At 45.1% G+C, this 26105-nt stretch overlaps 1 protein-coding gene across 1 annotated transcript; it reads right to left on the bottom strand.

Annotated features, from left to right (window-relative positions):
* Positions 1-1842: 1842 nt before the first annotated feature.
* On the bottom strand, positions 1843-24299 carry LOC139414948 (prolyl endopeptidase-like). Its single transcript, XM_071162603.1, has 15 exons — positions 24089-24299; positions 23545-23619; positions 19553-19686; positions 19104-19234; positions 17886-18095; positions 17673-17794; positions 17176-17281; positions 15180-15371; positions 13536-13733; positions 12899-13002; positions 11443-11579; positions 9104-9198; positions 6752-6883; positions 6359-6515; positions 1843-4468 (listed from the first exon to the last, which is right to left on the bottom strand). The coding sequence occupies exons 1-15, from the start codon at positions 24224-24226 to the stop codon at positions 4174-4176; spliced, it is 2226 nt and encodes a 741-aa protein (XP_071018704.1). The 5' UTR covers positions 24227-24299; the 3' UTR covers positions 1843-4173.
* Between the last annotated feature and the right edge of the window lie 1806 nt (positions 24300-26105).

Genomic DNA, 26105 nt, shown 5'->3' with positions numbered 1-26105 from the left:
TTAGTGTTACTTTCATCAGCTGTTGTACGATATTAATATATGATAAACACAGAAAAACTGAGTTTTGATTGCAATGGGCCTTTAAGATATCTACTTTATATTTATTCAAAATGATGTTAACTTCTAAGAGTTCTCAACTTTTTCAAATCCTCAGAGGCCTCTTGGGTGAGGGTGTGCAGTCAGAGCTGCTCTCCCTGCCCTGGTTACTAACCCTAACCCTGCCTCCTCACTGCCCTGGTTACTAACCCTAACCCTGCCTCCTCACTGCCCTGGTTACAAACCCTAACCCTGCCTCCTCACTGCCCTGGTTACTAACCCTAACCCTGCCTCCTCACTGCCCTGGTTACTAACCCTAACCCTGCCTCCTCACTGCCCTGGTTACTAACCCTAACTCCTCACTGCCCTGGTTACTAACCCTAACTCCTCACTGCCCTGGTTACTAACCCTAACTCCTCACTGCCCTGGTTACTAACCCTAACCCTGCCTCCTCACTGCCCTGGTTACTAACCCTAACCCTGCCTCCTCACTGCCCTGGTTACTAACCCTAACCCTGCCTCCTCACTGCCCTGGTTACTAACCCTAACCCTGCCTCCTCACTGCCCTGGTTACTAACCCTAACCCTGCCTCCTCACTGCCCTGGTTACTAACCCTAACCCTGCCTCCTCACTGCCCTGGTTACTAACCCTAACCCTGCCTCCTCACTGCCCTGGTTACTAACCCTAACCCTGCCTCCTCACTGCCCTGGTTACTAACCCTAACCCTGCCTCCTCACTGCCCTGGTTACTAACCCTAACCCTGCCTCCTCACTGCCCTGGTTACTAACCCTAACTCCTCACTGCCCTGGTTACTAACCCTAACCCTGCATCCTCACTGCCCTGGTTACTAACCCTAACCCTGCCTCCTCACTGCCCTGGTTACTAACCCTAACTCTGCCTCATCACTGCCCTGGTTACTAACCCTAACTCTGCGTCCTCACTGCCCTGGTTCTTCCTGCTAATACTACTAGTGGTAGTGGTGAAGGAACAGAACACCAGCCCCCAGGACTGTAGTCAGACACTATTTACAGAGGAGCTCACAACAGGGGAGAATACCCTGACTAACTGCTTGCCTTCAAACTCTACAGACACAGTGATTCCTGGGCTCTGTCCTGAGCTCTGGCAGCTCCATCCGCTCATAGCGGGGCTGGAGTCAGAGAGGAGCGAAGAGGACTCTGGTAAATTTGACTGAGTGGACTATCCCGGCAAAATAAATACATTGAAATAAATGAAGTGATAGGGACTCATCCTGGCGTCTGTGTCGCCCAAGCAGCAGAAAATGAATAGCTGGCCTGGGAGCAGCTCAGAAGACTGTACCCCATATCTTCAGGCCTGAGAATATGAAGAAGTCAAGGAACAGATCCTAATTTATAAGTTGGGAAACATAAAATTCACAAAAAGTGACATTCGCTGATGATTCTCATAGAAATGTATAAGATCTCCTAAGCCTGTGTTTGTTTACCACAGACCCTATTTTGAGTTTAGCCAAAACTTCATTAAAGCCCCATAGGCTTTGTCCAACGAACCATGGAGGAGTAACAGCCTACAAAAAGACACCATTACTATTGCTCTCTGTAGTATGAACTATCCAATGATTGTAACAAACACAACATCTCACTATGGTAGTGTTTCCAGTTGTCCCTGGTGACTCTCCTAGGGACTTCATGCATCAGATTAGCATTTTCATAATGGCTGTATGGAAGATAGTCAAATGAGTACAATAATTGATGGTGTCAAGAAGTGTTGGATACATTTTAGAAGTTTATACCCGAGGTCCATAAAGTGGTGAGTTACAACAACAAAAAAGCACTATTCAAAATAACGGTTTATTGAAGTTGTGGCATTGTAGTACATTGTTGTTGTTTATGTCCCTTTATTAGGTAAACTAACAATCAGCATGCCAAGAGGTAGAAATTAATATCAGTCAGATACACACACACTCTGCATTAGTCCTCCTAAACACAAAACAAAATGACCTAAATCTATCATCATTCACGCGAACACTGAAGAGTGCTGAAATCAATAACCTACTGACAAACAGCCTTCCAATTGATTAACACATACAATCGTCTGTGTTTGTGGTGGTAGGGGGAGCACCAATTGGGTGCCATTTCATGTTCCCCGACTGAGGACCTTTGCAGACTTGATCCTTGACCTCTAGGCTGATAAAACTATACAGTTCAAGTTAAGTCCAACCATGTATCACCCATCTCTCAACATTGAACTAACACTTTAACCAGGTTTTACCTATTAGAGAGACAATACAGGAGAATGACTCATGAGGAAGAGCTGAGTCCTGGAGCTGGCTCATGGTCCTGGGGTTGGTGGGGGAGTCTGGGGCCAGAGAGGTGAGGGGTGGAGACGGGGGTAAGTCCTGTGGCTGGCTCATGGGGGAGGAGACGGGGGTAAGTCCTGTGGCTGGCTCATGGGGGAAGAGAGGAAGGTTTGGTAGGGGAGTCTGGGGCCAGAGAGGTGAAGTCCTGAGGCTGGTCCAAGTTTTCGTATTCTTTGTTTTTATGAGCGTTTATGTCCTCTTAGTCTCATTCACTCCTTCTGTGCTGTGTACATTTACACCAGAGATCTGTATATAATGACTAGATGCTCATGTTTCCACCTTAACAATGGGAGTCGCTGTCCCAAAGGCAGGAAGGCAGGTGACAAGCTTAAGTTCAAAATAAGCGCATAGGGCTTGGAGTGACACCTCTCGCTTCGCCTCTTTCTCCCAAGCCCCTACCACACACAACAACAAAGATGAGAGATCACCACTTCTTCACTGACAAACGGTTTCAACTCTCTATTTGCATTTGACGTTTGGTCCAACAGAATGGATCATATGGACACCACAACACATGGAGAAATTATTATACTGTAATAGAGAAATGAACCTTTCTAATGAAACCCTGTTTACGTTTCAACTCCTCAGATTTTGAGCAGAGCAGACACTACTAAAACATATTTACCAATGAACCTTCACCTGGAAAATGAACGCTCAGTTTGTCACAAGCGCATTATGGTACCACGTATCACTAGCAGTATTTTAGTCAAATAAAGACTTACACCAGCTGTCTAGTCTGTTTTATAAATGTGCAATAAGCATAAAACGAAGGAGTTGTCATGTCGTTCTCATTCAGAGATAAAGTAGGCCACTTGATTCCAACATCTGAACAAAGTGGACAGGCTAGCATGCTGTTCAAACAGTTGGAGACAGACAGAAGGGTGTGTTTATAACGATTCACCTGTTCTCCTTGTTAGCTGAATCCAGAGCTAGTGAAATTATACCTCGATCCAAGTTTGCTGAACTAGAAATATAAATATTAGCTGGGCACTAACTAGCACGTGGCCTTGTGCTTGAGACCAGTGTTCATTTTATAGAATACCTGCTACATTATTAGTGAATGTGCATTATGCATGGTTCTGGTTACATTTGTAACAAAAAGTTCATTTTTAGACAGACCTGAAAGCCAGATCAGTGATTATAGAAGAAAATAAAGCAGGTAGAACTATTTTGATGAAGTAATGATTAGTGGGTCTTATGGTTGTGGAAGGAATATATTCAGCCTCGGTATGATTACACAAACTCTGAATTCATTAAATTATTTGACTGTTTTAAATGCAGTGGATTTGACCTTTAATTGAACAACAAAGCTTATTCAGAGATGTGTTTTTCTTCTTCTAGATATATGTAGTGAATCACTTGTAAGAGAGGTGAGGAGTGGAGACCGGGGTTCAGTCCTGGGGCTGGCCCATGGGGGAAGAGAGGGAGGTTTGGTAGGGGAGTCTGGGCCAGAGAGGTGAGGAGTGGAGACCGGGGGTAAGTCCTGGGGCTGGCCCATGGGGGTGGGGGGGTAACTTTATAGTCTGGCTGACCTGGAGCCCATGCCCAAAGCAAGCCTACACTGGGAATGGAGAGCCAGGAAGAGAGAGGGGTGGTTAATACAGGCCAGACAACCGGGTAGGAAGAGATTGATTACTGCTCAGGAACAAATCAGTAGTGATAAGGAGGGAAGGAGAACAGCTGAACAAAAAGATTAGTGATCATTAAAAAAAATAACGAGAACGAGTAAGAAACTTCTAAGACACCGATAGAGACACTTCCCCTAGAAACAGACTTCCAGGGAACCCCCCCCCCTCCTCCTCTTCATTTGACCCAGGAGAGGCTGAGGCAGCGGGCGATGAAGGCGTATGTGTCGGCCACCTCCTGGATGACCTTTCTGGTGGGCTTTCCGGCGCCGTGGCCCGACTTTGTATCCACGTGGATGAACAGTGGATTGCTCTGACCCGACCAGCGGCCCACCACGTGCTGCAGTGTGGCGATGTACTTCAGGGAGTGTAGGGGGACCACGCGGTCATCGTGGTCACCCGTGAGGAGGAGGACAGCGGGGTACTGGACGCCCTCACCCTCGGGCACACGTATGTTGTGGAGCGGGGAGTACCTGGAGGGAGAAGAGGAGATTTCTACAGGGACGATGATGTACGGTGAAAGTATTGTGTACAGGTTTTAAAACACCAAACATGGAGCAAATAGATACAGTGCAATCCTCAGGTATTCACACACCTTCACATTTTTCACCTGTTTACTTCACAGCCTTATTCTCAAATATATATTTTTTTAAAGTTAATCAATCTACACACAATAGCCCATAATGACAAAGCAAAAACAGTTTATAAATTTTTGCAAATGTATAAAAATAAAAAAAATGAAATAATGCATTTACGTAACTATTCAGCCCCTTTAGTCAGGACTTTGTTGAAGCACCTTTGGCAGCGACTGCAGCCTCGAGTCTTCTTGGGTATGATGCTACAAGCTTGGCACATCTGTATTCGGGGAGATTTTCCCCATTCTTTTCTGCAGATCTTCTCAAGCTCTGTCAGGTTGGATGGGGAGCGTCGCTGCACAGCTATTTTCAGGTCTCTCCAGAGATGTTCGATCGGTTTCAAGTCCGGGCTCTGGCTCGGCCACTCAAGGACATTCAGAGACCTGTCCTGAAGCCATTTCTGCATTGTCTTGGCTGTGTGCTTTGGGGTGTTGTCCAGCTGGATGGTGAACCTTCACCCCCAGTCGGAGGTCCTGAGCGCTCGGGAGCAGGTTTTCATCAAGGATCTCTTTGAACTTTACTCCTTCATCTTTCTCTCGATTCTGACTCGTCTCCAAGTACCTGCCACTGTAGGGATGGTGCCAGGTTTCCTCCAGACATGACGTTAGGCATTCAGACCAGAGTTCAATCTTGGTTTCACCAGAGAATCTTGTTCATTATGGTCTAAGAATTTTTATTTGCCTTTTGGCAAACTCCAAGCGGGCTGTCAAGTGCCTTTTACTGAGGAGTAGCTTCCGTCTGGCTACTCTACCATAAATGCCTGTTTGGTGGAGTGCTGCAGAGATGGTTGTCCTTCTGGAATTTCCCCCCATCTCCACAGAGGAGCTCTGTCAGAGTGCCCATCAGGTTCTTGGTCACCTCCCTGACCAAGGCCCTTCTTCCCCGATTACATAGTCTGGCCAGGCGGCCAGCTCTAGGAAGAGTCTTGGGGGTTCCAACCTTGTTCCATTTAAGAATTATGGAGGCCACTGTGTTCTTGACCTTCAATGCTGCAGCATTGTTTTGGTACCCTTCCCCAGATCTGTGCCTCGACACAATCATGTCTCGGCGCTCACAAACAATTCCTTCAACATCATGGCTTGGTTTTTGCTCTGACAGGCACTGTCAACTGCGGGACCTTATATAGACAGGTGTGAGCCTTTCAAAATCATGTCCAATCAATTTATCACATGTGGACTCCAATCAAGTTGTAGAAACATCAAGGATGATCAATGGAAAATGGATGCACCTGAGCTCAATTTCGAGTCTGAGTCTGAATACTTATGTAAATAAGGTGTATTTTTAAAACATTTGCAAAAAATTCTAAACCTGTTTTCGCTTTGTCATTATAGGGTAGTGTGTGTAGATTGATGAGGACATGTTTTTATTTAATACATTTTAGAAGGCTGTAATGTAACAAAATGTGGAGAAAGTCCAGGGGTCTGAATACTTTCCGAATGCGCTGTATGTCAAATAGCTGCACTTGACGTTTGCACTTTTGGGATTACATTAAATCAAGCGAGCACAAGCCTTGGAAAGAACTTAACATGCATTTGACGCGGTTCTGGAATACTGAAAGATTAATGTTAATATCCCAAACAGGCTAAATGTAGCCAGGTTCCAGATTTGTTTATGCTGTGTAGCGAACACCTATGGTTACTGGCATGACAACCACCATAGAAGTTGGCTACAAAGCTAAACTTATCTGGAACCAGGCTAGGCTTAGGGAAGTGTAGCACTAGCACTCACTTGATGAGCCAGTCAAACTGCTCCTTGACCTCACAGCAGCCGAAGTCAGTGGTCCAGGCGTGGCCGATGGTGAACTTGTGGAACTTGAGCATGTCCATGACGCCCACCTGGGCCACGGCACAGCCGAACAGCTCTGGCCTCTGGTTCACACACGCTGCTGTGGGGGCAGAGGGCGGGACAGATACACGTTATCAGGCAGCGAGAGACACAGACACACACACACAGGTAAGGAGATAAACACACAGAGACAGAGTAAGACAAAACCACTGTATATACAGACAGACATTCAGATGTCAACAAAACTGTTAGCTTAGGAAAGTGTCAGGGTTGGTTTTCAGGTCAATGACTAAAAGCATCAACAAGAAAAAGGGATGTCGTTATTCCGCAACGTACCTACGAGCAGGCCCCCGTTGGACCCTCCGTTGATGGTGAGTTTGGAGGGGGACGAGTAACCCTCCTTGATGAGGTACTCTGCTGCACACTGGAAATCTGTGAAGCAGTTTTGCTTTTTGGCCAACATGCCCGCTGGAGAAAAACACACCGAGAGAGTTCAATGTGTGAGTGTGTGTGTAAAAGTGTATAAAACACACAGAGGGAATTGAGAGGGGCAGTGTGTGTTACTTTTGGAGAGATCGTAAACCCAAATTGGTCTACACGGACAAGTTCTGGCCTCATTTAGATCTTATCTGTCGGAAAGATATCAGTTTGTCTCTGAATGGTTTGTCCTCTGACAAATCAACTGTACATTTTGGTGTTCCTCGAGGTTCCGTTTTAGGACCACTATTGTTTCACTATATATTTTACCTCTTGGGGATGCCATTTGAAAACAATGTTAACTTTCACTGCTAGGTGGATGACACACAGCTGTACATTTCAATGAAACATGGTGAAGCCCCAAAATTGCCCTCGCTAGAAGCCTGTGTTTCAGACATAAGGAAGTGGATGGCTGCAAACTTCCTACTTTTAAACTTGTTCTAGGTCCCAAGAAACAAAGAGATCTTCTGTTGAATCTGACAATTAATCTTGATGGTTGTACAGTCGTCTCAAATAAAACTGAAGGACCTCGTCGTTACTCTGGACCCTCATCTCTCTTTAGACGAACATATCAATACTGTTTCAAGGACAGCTTTTTTCCATCTACATAACATTGCAAAAATCAGAAACTTTGTCCAAAAATGCTGAAAAATTAATCCATGCTTTTGTTACTTCTAGGTTAGACTACTGCAATGCTCTACTTTCCGGCTACCCGGATAAAGCACTAAATAAACTTCAGTTAGTGCTAAATATGGCTGCTAGAATCCTGACTAGAACCAAAAAAATTGATCATATTACTCCAGTGCTAGCCTCCCTACACTGGCTTCCTGTTAAGGCAAGGGCTGCTTTCAAGGTTTTACTGCTAACCTACAAAGCATTACATGGGCTTGCTCTTACCTATATTTCCGATTTGGTCCTGCCGTACATACCTACACGTGCACTACGGTCACAAGACGCAGGCCTCCTAATTCCATTTTTATGGAATGGTCTGACTACCCATGTGAGAGACGCAGACTCGGTCTCAACCTTTAAGTCTTTACTGAAGACTCATCTCTTTAGTAGGTCATATGACTGAGTGTAGTCTGGCCCAGGAGTGGGAAGGTGAACGGAAAGGCTCTGGAGCAACGAACCACCCTTGCTGTCTCTGCCTGGCCAGTTCCCCTCTCTCCACTGGGATTCTCTGCCTCTAACCCTATTAAAGGAACTGAGTCACTGGCTTACTGGAGCTCTTCCATGCCGTCCCTAAAAGGGGTGCGTCACTTGAGTGGGTTGAGTCGCTGACGTGGTCTTCCGGTCTGGGTTGGCGTACCCCCCCCTTGGGTTGTGCCATGGCAGAGATCTTTGTGGGCTATACTCGGCCTTGTCTCATGATGGTAAGTTGGTGGTTGAAGATATCCCTCTAGTGGTGTGGGGGCTGTGCTTTGGCAAAGTGGGTGGGGTTATATCCTGCCTGTTTGGCCCTGTCCGGGGGTATCATCGGATGGGGCCACAGTGTCTCCTGACCCCTCCTGTCTCAGCCTCCAGTATTTACGCTGCAGTAGTTTATGTCGGGGGGCTAGGGTCAGTCTGTTATATCTGGAGTATTTCTCCTGTCTTATCCGGTGTCCTGTGTGAATTTAAGTATGCTCTCTCTATTTTTCTTTATTTCTCTCTCTCGGAGGACCTGAGCCCTAGGACCATGCCTCAGGACTACCTGGCCTGATGATTCCATGCTGTGCCCAGTCCACCTGGCTGTGCTGCTGCTCCAGTTTCAACTGTTCTGCCTGCGGCTATGGAACCCTGACCTGTTCACCGGACGTGCCACCTGTCCCAGACCTGCTGTTTTCAACTCTCTAGAGACAGCAGGAGCGGTAGAGATACTCTGAATGACCGGCTATGAGAAGCCGACATTTACTCCCGAGGTGCTGACCTGTTGCACCCTCTACAACCACTGTGATTATTATTATTTGACCATGCTGGTCATTTATGAACATTTAAACATCTTGGCCATGTTCTGTTATAATCTCCACCCGGCACAGCCAGAAGAGGACTGGCCACCCCTCATAGCATGGTTCCTCTCTAGGTTTCGGCCTTTCTAGGGAGTTTTTACTAGCCACCGTGCTTCTACACCTGCATTGCTTGCTGTTTGGGTTTTTAGGCTGGGTTTCTATACAGCACTTTGATATATCAGCTGATGTAAGAAGGGCTATATAAATACATTTGATTTGTTACCTTTGTGCCAGGTCTCTCCGTACTCCCCCCCTCCTCTGATGTTGGCCACAGCCAGGACTCCTCCCATGTGTCGGACAAAGATCAGCCGTGATACACTGGGAAACAACATTTAACATCACCTTATTTACTTTCCTCAGTCTGAACATCACCTTACTTCCTTTATTCAGTCTGAACATCACCTCATTTCCTTTCCTCAATCTGAACATCACCTTACTTCCTTTCCTCAGTCCATACAAGTCCAGGTAGATACAAAGCATCATGTAGAAGAGCCAAGACAAGATAGTCATTTGAAAAATGGTGCTATATGTAACAATTGTGCCTGCAAATAATGTTATCTTAAAATGGCCCTAAAAGTCAAATGATACACAGTGCCATCCATAATTATTGGGACAGTGAAGTATTGTTGTTGTTGAGCTCTGTACTCCAGCACTTTGCACTTTAACCTCAGTCATTGTATAACTTCAAATCCAGACTGTCAGCTTTATTTGCGGGTATTTTCATTCCTATCGGGTGAACTGTTAAGAAATTACTTCACTCTTTGTACATAGCCCCCCCCCAATTTATATATTTTAAAGTAGTCAGAAGTTTAGTATATGGTCCCATATTCTTAGCAAGCAATGATTCCATAAAGCTTGTGAGGTTGGTATGTCTTAGGGGTATGATATTTGTGCGTCTAACTTTCTCACTCACCATTATTCACGATTTATTAAGGATGATCTGTCATCATGGTAGCATCCACATTAATGTAGAAGTATTAAGAAACCAATTATATTCTTATGTACAATAAAAGTGACTCCAACATTACACAATACATTATGTACCATTCATTTCTATTGGGCACAAAATAATCTGAAATACAACCAAAACAACCAGCAAATCCATCCAACAAGTTTGTAGAGTCACAAGCTTGTTGTAATCATTGTGTGCTAGGAGTATGGGACCAAATACTAAACTTTTGACTACCTTAATACACATATAAGTAAATATGTCCTAATACTTTTGGTCCCCTAAAATGGGGGGACTGGGTACAACAAATGCTGCAATTGTTAAACAGTTCACTCGATATGGATGAAGACACCCTCAAATTAAAGATGACTGTCTGTATTTTAACCTCATAGTCATTGTATCACTTCTAAATCCAAAGAGCCAAAAGAAGAATACAAATATTCACGAAGGCCACTGTGTATAGCAGTAAACAAGTACATTTTCATGAGGAAATTAAAAGAAGAAATCAAGATTAAAGCGACATCATTACATGTAGCAACTGAATGATACATCCAGTGTAACCTGGTGGTGGTACCTGTAGCTGGGGGGAGTGACCTGGTGGTGGTGGTACCTGTAGCTAGGGGAAGTGACCTGGTGGTGGTGGTACCTGTAGCTGGGGGAAGTGACCTGCTGGTGGTACCTGTAGCTGGGGGAAGTGACCCGGTGGTGGTGCCTGTAGCTGGGGGAAGTGACCCGGTGGTGGTACCTGTAGCTGGGGGAGTGACCTGGTGGTGGTAAATGTAGCTGGGGGAGTGACCTGGTGGTGGTACCTGTAGCTGGGGGGAGTGACCCGGTGGTGGTGGTACCTGTAGCTGGGGGGAGTGACCCGGTGGTGGTGGTACCTGTAGCTGGGGGAAGTGACCCGGTGGTGGTGGTACCTGTAGCTGGGGGAAGTGACCCGGTGGTGGTGGTACCTGTAGCTGGGGGAATTGACCTGCTGGTGGTGGTACCTGTAGCTGGGGGAAGTGACCTGCTGGTGGTGGTACCTGTAGCTGGGGGAAGTGACCTGCTGGTGGTGGTACCTGTAGCTGGGGGAAGTGACCTGCTGGTGGTGGTACCTGTAGCTGGGGGAAGTGACCTGGTGGTGGTACCTGTAGCTGGGGGGAGTGACCTGGTGGTGGTGGTACCTGTAGCTGGGGGAAGTGACCTGGTGGTGGTGGTACCTGTAGCTGGGGGAAGTGACCTGGTGGTGGTGGTACCTGTAGCTGGGGGAAGTGACCGGGTGGTGGTGGTACCTGTAGCTGGGGGAAGTGACCTGGTGGTGGTGGTACCTGTAGCTGGGGGAAGTGACCTGGTGGTGGTGGTACCTGTAGCTGGGGGAAGTGACCTGGTGGTGGTGGTACCTGGTAGCTGGGGGAAGTGACCTGCTGGTGGTACCTGTAGCTGGGGGAAGTGACCCGGTGGTGGTACCTGTAGCTGGGGGAAGTGACCCGGTGGTGGTACCTGTAGCTGGGGGAAGTGACCCGGTGGTGGTACCTGTAGCTGGGGGAAGTGACCCGGTGGTGGTGCCTGTAGCTGGGGGAAGTGACCTGGTGGTGGTACCTGTAGCTGGGGGAGTGACCTGGTGGTGGTACCTGTAGCTGGGAGTGATTGAGATGTTGAACCCTCCGTAGCCATAGAGGAAGGCAGGGTGAGAGCCGTCCAGCTTCAGGCCCTTCTTATGGACGATGAACATGGGGATCTCTGTGCCGTCCTTACTAGGGTAGAATACCTGGACACACAGATACAGGTGCTTGTTGGTGTGAAAACACAAAGATGATATCAGTCAATTCTGGTGGTTTGTATTAGTATAGATAACCATCTAAATAAAGAAGACATTTTAGGAGAGGTGCTGAACAACAGAAGATAAAACTATACATAACAAAAATATATTGGCATACTCATGGCTCCTTCCTGTCGATATATTTGACCAATGTTTCATCTTTAGCCTAAAAACTGGTCAAACATATCCACCGCAAGGACAGATGAAGGTGCAACTTTCTTTTTAATTTGTATAGCATGAATGTAGTGTACAAAAACTCCTGCTCTTTCCATTACAGACTGACCAGGTGAATCCAGGTGAAAGCTATGATCCCTTATTGATGTCACTTGTTCAATCCACATCAATCAGTGTAGATGAAGAGGAGACAGGTTAAAGAAGGATTGTTAAGACTCGAGACAACAGACATGGATTGTGTGTATGTCTACCATTCAGAGTGTGAATAGGCAAGACAAAAGGGCCTTTGAACAGGGTATGGTATTAGGTGCCAGGCACACCGGTGTGTGTCAAGAACTGCAATGCTGCTGGGTTTTTCATGCTCAATAGTTTCCTGTGTGTATCAAGAATGCTCCACCACCCAAAGGACATCCAGCCAACATGAAGCATGTGGGAAGCATTGGAGTCAACATGGGCCAGCATTCCTGTGGAACGCTTGACACCTTGTACTCCCACTCCCCGACAAATTGAGAACACTTTAAAAGCCGCAAAATATAATCCAACTTTTAAAACAAGTTATTTTTGTCTAGTTACAGCAGTCAACTAGCTAGGTAGCTGTTTAGTTTTCTAGAGCGTTCACTAATCTGGGGCGGCAGGGTAGCCTAGTGGTTAGAGCGTTGGTCTAGTAACCGGAAAGTTGCAAGTTCAAAGCCCCGACCTGACAAGGTAAAAATCTGTCGTTCTGCCCCTGACCGTCATTGAAAATAACTGACTTGCCTAGTTTAATAAAGGTAAAATAAAATTTGTTGGTAAACAATTAACAAGCTAATTGACTACCACACGCTCTTGTCAAACTGTCAACGGAGTAGCCAGTAAAAAACGAGATACGCAGAATAACAGTCTACAAACCAACTGAGGGAACATAAATCTAATTTGACTGTTCAGATAAGTCACGTTACCAAGAATAAGATTTGTATCTGATTTCAAGCTACCTACAAAGGTGGTTTGAAATATCTGATTCTATGGGCTTTTTGGCTGTTCAGAACGCAGGGGGAAAAAATAACAGAATCGAACATGCCATTTTTTTGTTTTTGAGTCAGTTGTAGGCATCTTACCTGAGTGGTTTGGTAGTCGGAGGGGTCAAAGCCTTTGACGGTGACCTCGCGGAACACGTGGGGTTGCAGGGGCTCCTTGGTCAGGTCACAGTGGTAGATGATGGCTGGACAACAGGACAAAGACAGGGAGAGGACAGGTCATTGACTTGTCACTGTTTCACTGCAGTATGATAGAAGATCCATACGGACTCCTGCAAGAACCTGTATGAGACTGTCTGACAGCATGAGCGACTCCTGGCAGCGGGAAAGAGGTGTTGAAAGTTTTTGAGTGTGTGTGTGTGTGTGCGCATTTGTGAATGCGTGTGCATTGGTACATGTATGCGTGTGCCCATGCCAGCATTCGTGTATCCACGTCTCCCTCTAATTCCCTCTTGTGTCCGTCCGGTGAAGCCCACCACAGAGTGTGTGTGCGCTATGACGCCGCACCTCCGCCCCCATGACGCCGCACCTCCGCCCCCATGACGCCGCACCTCCGCCCCCATGACACCGCACCTCCGCCCCCATGACACCGCACCTCCGCCCCCATGACACCGCACCTCCGCCCCCATGACACTGCACCTCCGCCCCCATGACACCAAACCTCCGCCCCCATGACACCACACGTCTGCTCTCGACACCACACGTCTGTCTCTGATACCTGGCGACAGAAAGGAGGTGAAGTAGTAGAAGATCTCAGAGTCTCTCTTGCGTCCGGTGAAGCCCACCACAGAGCCCACATCCAGAGAGAAGGTCCTGAGCTCCTCCCCCGAGCTCAGACGGTACATCTTCAGCACGTTCTTCACGTCGTGCAGGAAACACACAAAGAGGAGGCTGTTGTAGGTACAGGTGGCAAACACTAGAGAGGGGGAGTGCAAGACGGGGGTTAGTCAATCTAAAAGTTTAAAAACCATGATCACCTAGACAGAGTATTCCTAGACAGAATATGGATGTTATTTCCTGTTAGGACCTGCTTTAAACCAACTGTAAATAATAACTGTTACAGAGCCTTCAGAAAGTATTCATACCCCTTGACTTAATCCACATTTCGTTGTGTTTACAACCTGAATTCAAAAAGGTATTCAATCCAAATCTCACCCATCTACACACAATACCCCATAATGACATGTTTTTAAAATGTTATTGAAAATTAAATACAGAAATCTCATTTACATAATTATTCACACCCGAGTCAATACTTTGCTGCAGAAGCACCTTTGGCAGAGATTACAGCTTTGAGTCGTCTTGGGCATGTCTGCGTCAGCTTTGAGTCGTCTTGGGCATGTCTGCGTCAGCTTTGAGTCGTCTTGGGCATGTCTGCGTCAGCTTTGAGTCGTCTTGGGCATGTCTGCGTCAGCTTTGAGTCGTCTTGGGCATGTCTGCGTCAGCTTTGAGTCGTCTTGGGCATGTCTGCGTCAGCTTTGAGTCGTCTTGGGCATGTCTGCGTCAGCTTTGAGTCGTCTTGGGCATGTCTGCGTCAGCTTTGAGTCGTCTTGGGCATGTCTGCGTCAGCTTTGAGTCGTCTTGGGTATGTCTGCGTCAGCTTTGAGTCGTCTTGGGTATGTCTGCATCAGCTTTGAGTCGTCTTGGGTATGTCTGCATCAGCTTTGAGTCGTCTTGGGTATGTCTGCATCAGCTTTGCACATCTGGATTCTGGGATTTTCTTCCGCTCATTCTTGCAGATTTTTTTCAAGCTCTTAAATTAGATGGGGAGCGATGGTGAACATCAATCTTAAGGTATTTTTTTTTCCAGATTTTCAAGTCTTGGCATTGGCTGGGCCACTCAAAGACTTTCACATTCTTGTTCTGAAGCCTGTATGCTTGGGGTCATTGTCCTGTTGGAACGTAAATCTTCGCCGCAGTCTAAGATTGTTTGCACTCTGAAGCAGGTTCTCATCAAGGATTTGGCTCCATTCACCACCATGCTTCACAATAGGGATGGTGTTAGACAGGCGAGGTGCTGTGCCTGTTGTCCTCCAGAGCGGTTTGCATTTAGGCCAAATAGTTTCCATTTTTTTTAGCTCATTAGACCACAGAATGTTTTGCCTTATGCTCGGTCTTTCACGTGCCTTTTTGCAAACTCCAGGCATGAAGGCACTGCACGTCTTCACTGTTTGCTCCTACTGCCAAAAAGTGATTATCTAAATTATCCAATTCACCTTTAGCTATTCTAAAACATTACTTATTGAGAGCAGAAAACAGCGGACATTACTTTTCCTTTTTAGTGGATATTCTTGTTGTCGAGCTATAAAGTTAGCATATTATGTTGGTAAAACCCTCTCCATTCATTCAGTCTGTGACCTACCGATGACGTCCTTGTCGTGCTGGGGGATGAGCTCCTTCCAGTTGGCCTGGGCGGGCTGGGCGAAATCGATGTTGATGAGACGGTAACGCGGGGCCACCAGGTTGGTCTTGAAGGTGAACACCGTGCCCTCGTTGGTTACATACTCGTACTCCGCATCAAAGTTGTCTATCAGCTTCACCCACGGCAACAGGCCTGGAGGGGAGAGAGATAACTTGACATCTTCAACTAAGCTAGTCAACTAAACAAATACTCTTACTAAGGCAACACATGGGGAGGGCCATCCAAGACATAGACAACGCAAGACAGTCACAACACATTCACTACTAGGGCTGTTACAGTGACCGTATTTCCGCCAAAACGGCAGTCACAAGTCATGAAGATAGTCAAATTCCACGTGACCGCTTAGTCACGGTAATTAGGCTTCTCCAAACTCTGATGCTGCTGATGGTCCTTAGTAACCTACCAAACTTGCTAACTGCCTGGCACTCAGCACTCTATTGTCCCTCTAAATCACTCTGACATCAATTAATAAAAAATAAAAATGTACCTTTATTTAACTTGGCAAGTCAGTTAAGAACAATTTCTTATTTTTAATGACGGCCTAGGAACAGTGGGTTAACTGCCTTGTTCAGGGGCAGAACGACAGATATTTACCTTATAAGATCGAATCTCCGAGTTGACAAGTCCAACGCTCTAACTACTAGGCTACCTGCCGCTCCACAAAAATCTGATCAAACACTTTAAGCATGAGCTCATGTTGCGCAACATTTTTATAGACTATGCAATTGTGTGAGAAAACAGAGATAGCTGATGGGATGCTCTTTTTAATGGAGGCTTTCTATAGGCTAAGCCTTCTATATCGATTTATCAACTTCCCTAATATTAAGCATATTGCTTCTCTTTACAACAGGAGTATTGCCTACCTGGCTGGAATGAAAATTAACCACAGGAAAAACGTCCTCCATTTGCTATTTAAGTGCATAGATGACTAATTATTTTCCACTGCCCCTGTTTCGAGGCATGATAATGGGCCATTCTATCTTTTTCTCCCCAATTTCATGGTATCCAATTGGTAATTACAATCTTGTCCCATCGTTGCAACTCCCATACGGACTCTGAAGAGGCGAAGGTCGAGAGCCGTGCGTCCTCCGAAACACAACCAATCCGCACTGCTTCTTGACATAATGCCCGCTTAACCTGGAAGTCAGCCGCACCAATGTGTCGGAGAAAACACAGTACACCTGGCTGACTGTGTCAGAGTGCACTGCGCCCGACCCGCCACAGGAGTCGCTAGAGCGCGATGGGACAAGAACATCCCTGTCGGCCAAACCCTCCCCTAACCCGGACAACGCTGGGCCAATTGTGCGCCGATCCATGGGTCTCTAGGTCGCTGCCGGCTGCGACAGAGCCTGGACTCGAACCAGGATCTGTAGTGGCACAGCTAGCACTGCGATGCAGTCCCTTAGACCACTGCGTCACTCAGGAGGCCCCGAAGCCACAGAATTCTAAGCAAATCTTGTCTGCTAAATGAACTAGTGTAGCCTACAGCCATTTGGCATAGCCAGACCAAACATAAGGACAACTCGGAGTATGCTAGTCGGTCCTTCTGAAATGTTCTTCATATCATGTTTCTTTAGACTTGTCTAAAATAATGGATTTCTTACGACTTTTTAAAATGTAGATGTTCCAAAGGTCTGTGGAAGCCAGGAGTTGCTAAATGTGACAATGTTAATTAACAGTCAATTACCATGAGACCGCCAGTTATTTGCTTGACAATCTCCGGCTGACGAAATGTCATGATCGCCACAACCCTATTCACAACACAAGACATTGACAATACAAGACATTCACAATCTATAGTGGATGTTCTTGATAACACATCAAGTCAAAGCCTATGCCCTACAACAAATATGGTGGCCGGTCAGTGGATGGTGATTATGCGTTAAGGAGACTAAAGAGAAAGACTGATCTGATTAGGTTGTGGTGTGCATGGTACCTGTGATACCCTGAAGAGTGGTTTGAAGGTCACAGTACCACAGCCGGTTGACCGGGTCACAGCCCTTCCTGATGGACAGCAGTACGTAGCGCCCGTCATCTGACACCTGGAGTGAGATCGCACACGGACACCTTTCAGAATGCTAATACAACACTGTGCCCGCTAGCGCTAATCAACCAGAAACCTACACTGATGACTAGAGGCATTATGACACTATAATCAGGATTCTAAATATCAGGGACACAAGAACTACAAGTCAGATTCTGTGCTGTCCACTTCCCTCTATGGACATAAAGGGAGAAGACTGTGAGTGAGTTTCCACCATCTGTGTTACACCAAAGTACAGACTTCAGGAGAACGACAGATATTAGGATACACGTTATGTCTCCTCAAAAGGGTACTTGGACTAAAGATAAGAACCATTTCTGCATTGTCTAAAAGATATGAGACAGTCAAGTCCCGGTCTGTTTAGTGTCTAGCCAAGTCCAGCAGCGTACCTCGACCCCACTCATCCACTTAGGGTGGTCGGGGAACTCGGCACACAGGCAGTCCTGAGACTGGGGGGTACCCAACACGTGGAAGTAGAGCTTCTGGTGCAGGTTCGTGGACGTCTCAGTGCCTAGAAGAGGAGAGTTATGTGTTCATACATTTAACTAAAGCATAAAATGGAACAAACTAGTTCCCCTCTAAATATCCAAACATCCCCTCACCGTCACTCTTGCCCTCCTGCTTGGGGTAGGAGTTGTAGAAGAGGCCCTTGCCGTCATGGGTCCAGGACATGCAGCTGAACTTCACCCTCTCCAGCCGGTCATTTAGGGCCACAGCCCCCTCCACCCGCAGGAAGTGCATCTCCACCCAATCAGAGCCGCTGGCGCTGGTGCCATATGCCAGGTACTCGCCGTCCTCTGAGAAAGCATAACCTGAGGGACACAAGTCGCGCATAGTCAGAGGAACCAGTCACGTTATCTACATTGTGAATAGTGTTGAATATGTTCATTTAGAATGCATTGTGAATAGTGTTGAATATATTCATTTAGAATGCATTGTGAATAGTGTTGTATATGTTCATTTAGAATGCATTGTGAATAGCGTTGAATATGTTCATTTAGAATGCATTGTGAATAGTGTTGAATATATTCATTTAGAATGCATTGTGAATAGTGAATATATTCATTTAGAATGCATTGTGAATAGTGTTGAATATATTCATTTATTATGCATTGTGAATAGTGTTGAATATATTCATTTAGAATGCATTGTGAATAGTGAATATGTTCATTTAGAATGCATTGTGAATAGTGTTGAATATATTCATTTAGAATGCATTGTGAATAGTGTTGAATATATTCATTTAGAATGCATTGTGAATAGTGTTGAATATATTCATTTAGAATGCATTGTGAATAGTGTTGAATATATTCATTTAGAATGCATTGTGAATAGTGTTGAATATATTCATTTAGAATGCATTGTGAATAGTGTTGAATATATTCATTTAGAATGCATTGTGAATAGTGTTGAATATATTCATTTAGAATGCATTGTGAATAGTGTTGAGTATATTCATTTAGAATGCATTGTAAATATAAATGATATAAATAAAAATTGCGTTTATATTCACGTCATTGGCTGGTTCTAGTAGTTACTGTATTTTAGTGCCAACACGAGCTGTACTGGCTTATAATTTCACTTTCCCTTTCACATGGTCCTTTCCAGCACGGTTCCAGCAACTGTGGTAGATGTCTAAACATGCCAGTGCAGTGTAAAGGCTGATACAGTATACTGGTAGATTCTAGGCTGTTCAGTACAGTAGAACGTGATGTCAGAAACGCACCTTCATGAAGGAAACCGTCATCTGTACAGTATTACAAACAGGACAATATTCTACATCATAATGAGCATTGCTTGACCTTGTCTCCATCCCCCACCTCGTAAAGCGACAGTCCCATCCTCAGAGAAAGTGTTTGGGTCCAGGAAGACTGTGGGCTCTGCCTCTAGACTCTCCTGAACATACATTACACTCTGGTTCTGGAGGCCCGTGTTGTAGAAATGGAAATATCTGCAGTGGGGGGGGATAGAGTGTCAGCACAAAGCCAAGGAACTAAACTAACCAAAAGACAACAGTCTCCATCTTTAGGGGAATGCAATATTTTGGCTCATCCTCAATTAATCTTGCCTCAAGTCCTCTCTCCTTGCTTCCTTCTCAAAATGCATTGGACCAGAAGGTACATGAGGAGGAAGCTTGGACCTCCTCCTCCACTACAGTTGAGAACGAGGCAGAGAGATAGGATGTGAGGAATCACGGAAAAACAAATTGAGAAAAGTCCAAAACCTCCATGTACCACCTCAAGTCTCCCTCTTTCTTTCATTATCTCACCTGCTCCCCCTCTTGAAGGGGCAGCTGTATTTGGGGTAGTCATAGAGCTCCGTCATGCGCTCCTTGAACAGGTCCCGCACCTCACAGCGGTCCAGGTAGGGCAACGTCAGCTGGTTCTGAGCATTGACAAAAGCCTGGGAAGAAACACAAGACAAACTCAGCAAAAAAAATAAATCTCTCTTTTTCAGGACCCTGTCTTTCAAAGATATTTGGATTTTTACAAATTAACTTCACAGATCTTCATTGTAAAGTGTTTAAACACTGTTTCCCATGCTTGTTCAATGAACCATAAACAATTAATGAACATGCACCTGTGGAAGAGTCGTTAAGACACTAACAGCTATTAGTGTCAATTTTAAGGTCACTGTTATAAAAACTTAGGACACTAAAGAGGCCTTTAGACTGACTCTGAAAAAAAACAAAATAAAGATGCCCAGGGTCCCTGCTCATCTGCGTGAACGTGCCTTAGGCATGCTGCAAGGAGGCATGAGGACTGCAGATGTGGCCAGGGCAATAAATTGCAATGTCCGTACTGTGAGACGCCTAAGACAGCGCTACAGGGAGACAGGACGGACAGCTGATCATCCTCGCAGTGGCAGACCACATGTAACAACACCTGCACAGGATCGGTACATCTGAACATCACACCTGCGTGACAGGTACAGGATGGCAACAACAACTGCCAGGGTTACACCAGGAACACACAATCCCTCCATCAGTGATCATGCTGTCCGCAATAGGCTGAGAGAGGCTGGACTGAGGGCTTGTGGGCCTGTTGTAAGGCAGGTCCTCACCAGACCTCACCGGCAACAACGTCGCCTATGGGCACAAACCCACCTTAGCTGGACCAGACAGGACTGGCAAAAAGTGCTCTTCACTGACGAATCGCGGTTTTGTCTCACCAGGGGTGATGGTCAGATTTGCGTTTATCGTCGAAGGAATGAGCGTTATACCGAGGCCTGTACTCTGGAGCGGGATCGATTTGGAGGTGGAGGGTCCGTCATCGTCTGGGGTGGTGTGTCACAGGAAAGCAATGACTGAGCTTGTTGACATTGCAGGCAGTCTCAACACTGCGTGTTACAGGAAAGACATCCTCCTCCCTCATGTGGTACCCTTCCTGCAGGCTCATCCTGACATGACCCTCCAGCATGACAATGCCACCAGCCATACTGCTCGTTCTGTGTGATTTCCTGCAAGACAGGAATGTCAGTGTTCTGCCATGGCCAGCGAAGAGCCCGGATCTCAATCCCATTGAGCATGTCTGGGACCTGTTGGATCGGAGGGTGAGGGCTAGGGCCGTTCCCCCCAGAAATGTCCTTGGAACTTGCAGGTGCCTTGGTGGAAGAGTGGGGTAACATCTCACAGCAAGAACTGGCAAGTCTGGTGCAGTCCACAAGGAGGAGATGCACTCCAGTACTTAATGCAGCTGGTGGCCACACCAGATACTGACTGTTACTTTTGATTTTGACCGCCCCTTTGTTCAGGGACACATTATTCAATTTCTGTTAGTCACATGTCTGTGGAACTTGTTCAGTTTATGGCTCAGTTGTTGAATCTTGTTATGTTCATACAAATATTTACATGTTAAGTTTGCTGAAAATAAACACAGTTGACAGTGAGAGGATGTTTATTTTCTGAGTTTATTAACACCACTGCAATGACCACTAACTCACAGAAGGTGGGGCTGGTTGCAACATCTACGCAGCTGATCTCAAAATAGGGGTCGCCTGATATGAAAATGGGGTTGTGGGAGAATTTCCAAAATCCTGGTAAAAAAATATCTAATAATTGTCTTTGTCTCTCAAAATCATTTTAATGTGGTTAACCTTAAAAACCTAAAGGAAAATTATTCAAATATAAAAGTAAAAATTCAACCAGAAATTCAACCAGAACCCTTAGGTAGTGGGAAAAGGCCACTGTGAATGGCTCAGCCCACTACGCAAAGAAACCACACACTATTGCAGAGACTGATATTACCGTCCACAATTGATATGGTGAAAACAATGTGTGGGGAGGCAGAAGCACAGAAACTCACATCAATACTTCTGTCAGATAACAATGTGAAACTAACATTTTATGCTATGGCTAGCAATCAAGAGGAAAATGACTGAACGACTCAAAAACTCCCCTCTCCAAATGGATTTTAGCTGTGAGGGCCGAGATGCCCACGCATTGACTTTTGTTCACTACAGGTGCTCTCTAAGAGGACATATTGTTCTGTCTCACGATTTCTGGGCATGAAACGGCACAGGGGATGTTCAGTGTGCTGCATGGCTATATTGACGAAAAACAGATTCCATGGGATTGAATGGTGGGCTTTTCCACAGATGGGTCTACATCTACGGCGGGACGGCGGGCAGGCCTCTGCATTCTAGTTATGAATGTGTCTCCCTCTGCCATATGGACGCATTGTATGATACACTCACTGAGCTAGAATGGATACACCGAAAGCAACCTGTGGAAAAAGAGCTGAGCGCAGAACTCTTGAGATATGCAGCAGCTAACTTTGATTGTAAACTACATCGTGCACACCTGTTCACAAAACTACTGTGTGTGGAGATATGGGATCAGAGAAGGACAATGTTCTATTTTACTCTGAGGCTTGGTGGTTATCAAGGGGGAGTGTTGAAAAGATTTTTCCCATTGAGAGAGGAACTGTTGTCATTCACAATGGATGTAAAAAATAAAAACACAACTTCGTGAAAAGAAAATGTGTGTCTCCTTGCCTATGTAAGAAATATTTAGAAAGGGGGTTAATGCAAAATATTCTACATATGAGTGACCGAATCAGCAAAATTAATTTGACTGTGATCCTGGCTCAGTTAACATGCTGGTAAGTGAAACCTAACAGTTGATCGAGCTGTCATGTGGTCAAATGCTGCAGACCATGCATTCACGGGTCACTATGGAAGAGTTTAGGTTCCTGAGTCAAAGGGAATATTGTTCCGTCTCCCGCCGAGCATTAAAACTCATGGTACGCTGATTCAGTGCTCTCATCTGCATTAAAGACAAATATCGATCCAGGTTGGATGTGACAGGAGAGATGAGGGCACACTGTCGACCAGGCCCCTGACTTCGAGAAGCTCCGATGCAACACGCATCAAGCACACCCATCTCATTAGTGGATGTGAGATAAGATAAATTATGTCAGACTAATTTGCAATTGATTCTCATAGCCCCAATTAAAAAAGTTAACTTGTTGGCTGTTAATTACATAATTTTTCACATGGGTGGGTCACGAGACTTTTCATATATCAAAAAGGGGTCACGAGACTTTTCATATATCAAAATGGGGTCATGGGTCAAACAAGTTTGGGAACCACTGATCTACGGTGTCAGTAGCTCAGGGATCATCAACTTTTCATGAGCGGATGGTCGGGGACAGGAACATAATGACAAATCATTTGTAGACTGCAAATTGACCGCAAGAAGCCCAAACAGATATAATAATGAACTAAAACATAATTATTTCAAACCTTACATTTATATACAATCACATATATCTTTATTATGTGTGGGAATACTTTGGAACAGATTTCCGAAACTAAAAATAACTTGCAGTTGATTTGCTAGTATTTTTACCATCTTTTATGTCCAAAAATAAACAATATTCTTTATATAACTTTTTGCTCTGAAGAGTCACTGCCAGCTCAGAAACTCAGCAGCTGCCTGTGTCAACGGTATGTTTGGACATTCTAGGTATATGCCGAGTTAGTGACTTGACTGTCCCATATCTGTTAGACAATACAGACATGGGTCTTTGTCCTTGATTGTGGGAAGGAGTTGACAGTGGCACACAATCCACATTGGCCAATTAACTTTATACCTAGATAATGGAGTTAATATTACATTCCATGTGAATTTCTGTCACCAAATTGAAACGGACTAAGAACTCCCTGACAAACGTTCTGGTAACGTTGCCACAACATTCCTTGAGCCAGTGGTGCTGAAATACACACCGTATTTGGAGTGACATGAAAGATAGCATTTACCTGCGTCTTCTCGCTGTCTGGGTCCTCCAGCCAACTGTACGGGTCAGGAATCTTGTTACCATGGTAGTCATCTGCCTGTCAGAAATAACCAGCCGGTGAAATCCAGAATGTGCGCCAGCAGTCAGACAACAACTTTGATCATTCATCGTTTGCTGCTGGCTGGTATGTGATAACTAGCTAAGCTAAAAGGACAAGAGGCAACGTTAGCTTGCTAACTAGCCAGCCTAAGCATGGCTAGGAGCTAACATGAAATAAAGCTAACAAAATCCTAGCTAGCTGGCTCATTCATTTGACCTAGCTATGCTACAAGATAAATTAGCGAACTCGGTTGATATGTTAATTTGTTCAAATAACGTCACTAATTAAGTTATTTTAGTAGCCTCAAGCTATCCAACTAAATAGAGGTACATGACACGCTCACTGGGTAATAAAGAACAAGCTAACTAGCAAGTGGCTAGCTCCTCACCATTCACTTGAAAGCGACATGTCTAGCTAGCTGTTACTGGTTACTACTAGCTAGCAAGCTAGTTAGCATGTTACTTACAACTGCCTCGTCACGGTAAGCATGTGGGTACTGGAAAGACATTTTAGAAGTGACTGTTCGGAGATTCCGTAATAAGAAAAGTTTAGTAAAATAATGAATGACTGGTTTTATTATGACTTTCTGGATCCGAACAAACATCAACTTGAATGTCGAAGCTCTGGCCAGAATGGATTTGCTTATTTATGCTGCGTTCAAAACCAAGTGGGAAGGTGGTATTTGCCACATACGACTGGGGAAATTCTAGTAGAACGGCCCCCAACTGGTAATTACTATATCATCACCGAGCTCCGACTTCTCCCACAGGCTAAACTCTGATGTTACCTACTAAGGATATGACCTCGATATCAACATTTTCGGAAATTAAATACAAACAAAACATTATTTATAAAAAACATATATTAATGTGGATTTTGAAAACTATACATGGTTCACCAGCATGATATCTGTGCTTTTAGTTTATGGTAGACGCAGCTTGTTTTCCATTAGCCAATCAGCGTTACTCAACAAGTTTAAAGCACGTGGGTACGTTTTTGCGACTTTACTGGCAATTACCACCATCACACGTGGTTTTAAATGCAGCATTAGCTGGACACAATCAAAAGTCACCACCTCCAAGACAGCATCCAGGTTGGCTGATAGGAGCGGTTGAGTCACGAGAATGCCCCCTGTCGGTGGATTTGTGGATGGAAGAGTGGGTTTTGGACGGCTAAATTTGGATCTATAATGATGAGGCTATTTACGTGCAATATTTGAAAGTAAATACAAACAATGATGATTTTAGCATGTCAATTTTGGTGGGGCAAACAAACCCAACAATTTGTAGATTGATGACAGCAAAGCCACTACACTACACTAAACAATCCAGTAATTGCACTAACGGTGACAAACGGTGCCCACAGACTGTTAGGACCTACATAAAGCTGTCCCAACAGCAGTCCCAATAATTTACCACTGCTACACCTAGCTATCAGCAGAGCCTTGTCTGGCAGTGAAACAGTTAATTCAGCCTTATTTACTGCCTTGTCTGACTTGCTTAAACAAATGCGATTTCTACTGACAATTGAGATGTACAAACTATGGCATAAGTGGACAACGAGCAGATAAGAGGCAATCCGTCATTTTGATTACAACATTCATGAGCGAGCTAGGACGATGTAGTCAATCTAACTATTTGTTTAGCACTTTTGAAATGTACAACGACAGAATTGTCAGACCTTTGGCCGTTCTTACAGTATTCTCCCTGTACACCAAGTCAGAACCATAGGATAAATAAAGGGGGCATATTAGCAGACAATGAAAGCGCTTACAACATTCGATGATGACATTTCTCTAAAACAGGCTATAGGCTACATATGCAAGTCAGAACAGTATTCTAAATTATGAGGGGAAAAGGGACCAAATTATTAGGGAAAAGAGACCCTTAAACCCAGACTTGGACCACACACCCACTCCACTGAATAGCAGGCTAGTGATTGCTTTGCAATGCTTGCAGTTAGCCACTGATTTCTTCCAAACCACTCATTGTTGAATTTGCGATATTCAACTTGTTGTGTAATCTTTATGGCCAATGAGCACCGATTCATTTTATCTTTAATTTCTCTTCATGTGACAGAGAATTGAATAGGATTTGCCAGTAGATTGTGGACTTGATTCATGATGATGACTGCTAGTTTGCTAGCTAAGATTAAGAAAAATGATGTTGATAATCAAATTGATTTATGAAGTCCTTTTTACATCAGCCGATGTCACAAAGTGCTATACCGAAACCCAGCCTAAAACCCCAAAAAGCAAGGAATGCAGATGTAGAAGCACGGTGGCTAAGAAAAACTCCCTAGAAAGGCAGGAACTTAGAAAGAAACCTAGAGAGGAACCAAGCTCTGAGGGGTGGCCAGTCTTCTTCTGGCTGTGCTGGGTGGAGAGTATAACAGTATATGGCCAAGGTGTTCAGACGTTCATAGATGACCAGCATGGTAAAATCATAATAATCACAGTGGTTGTAGAGGGTACAACTGGTCAG

The sequence above is a fragment of the Oncorhynchus clarkii genome, chromosome 8 (assembly GCF_045791955.1).
Source record: "Oncorhynchus clarkii lewisi isolate Uvic-CL-2024 chromosome 8, UVic_Ocla_1.0, whole genome shotgun sequence".
Classification (NCBI taxonomy): domain Eukaryota; kingdom Metazoa; phylum Chordata; class Actinopteri; order Salmoniformes; family Salmonidae; genus Oncorhynchus; species Oncorhynchus clarkii.
Note: the sequence above shows the minus strand (reverse complement) of the source record. Positions and strands in the feature narration are given on the sequence as shown.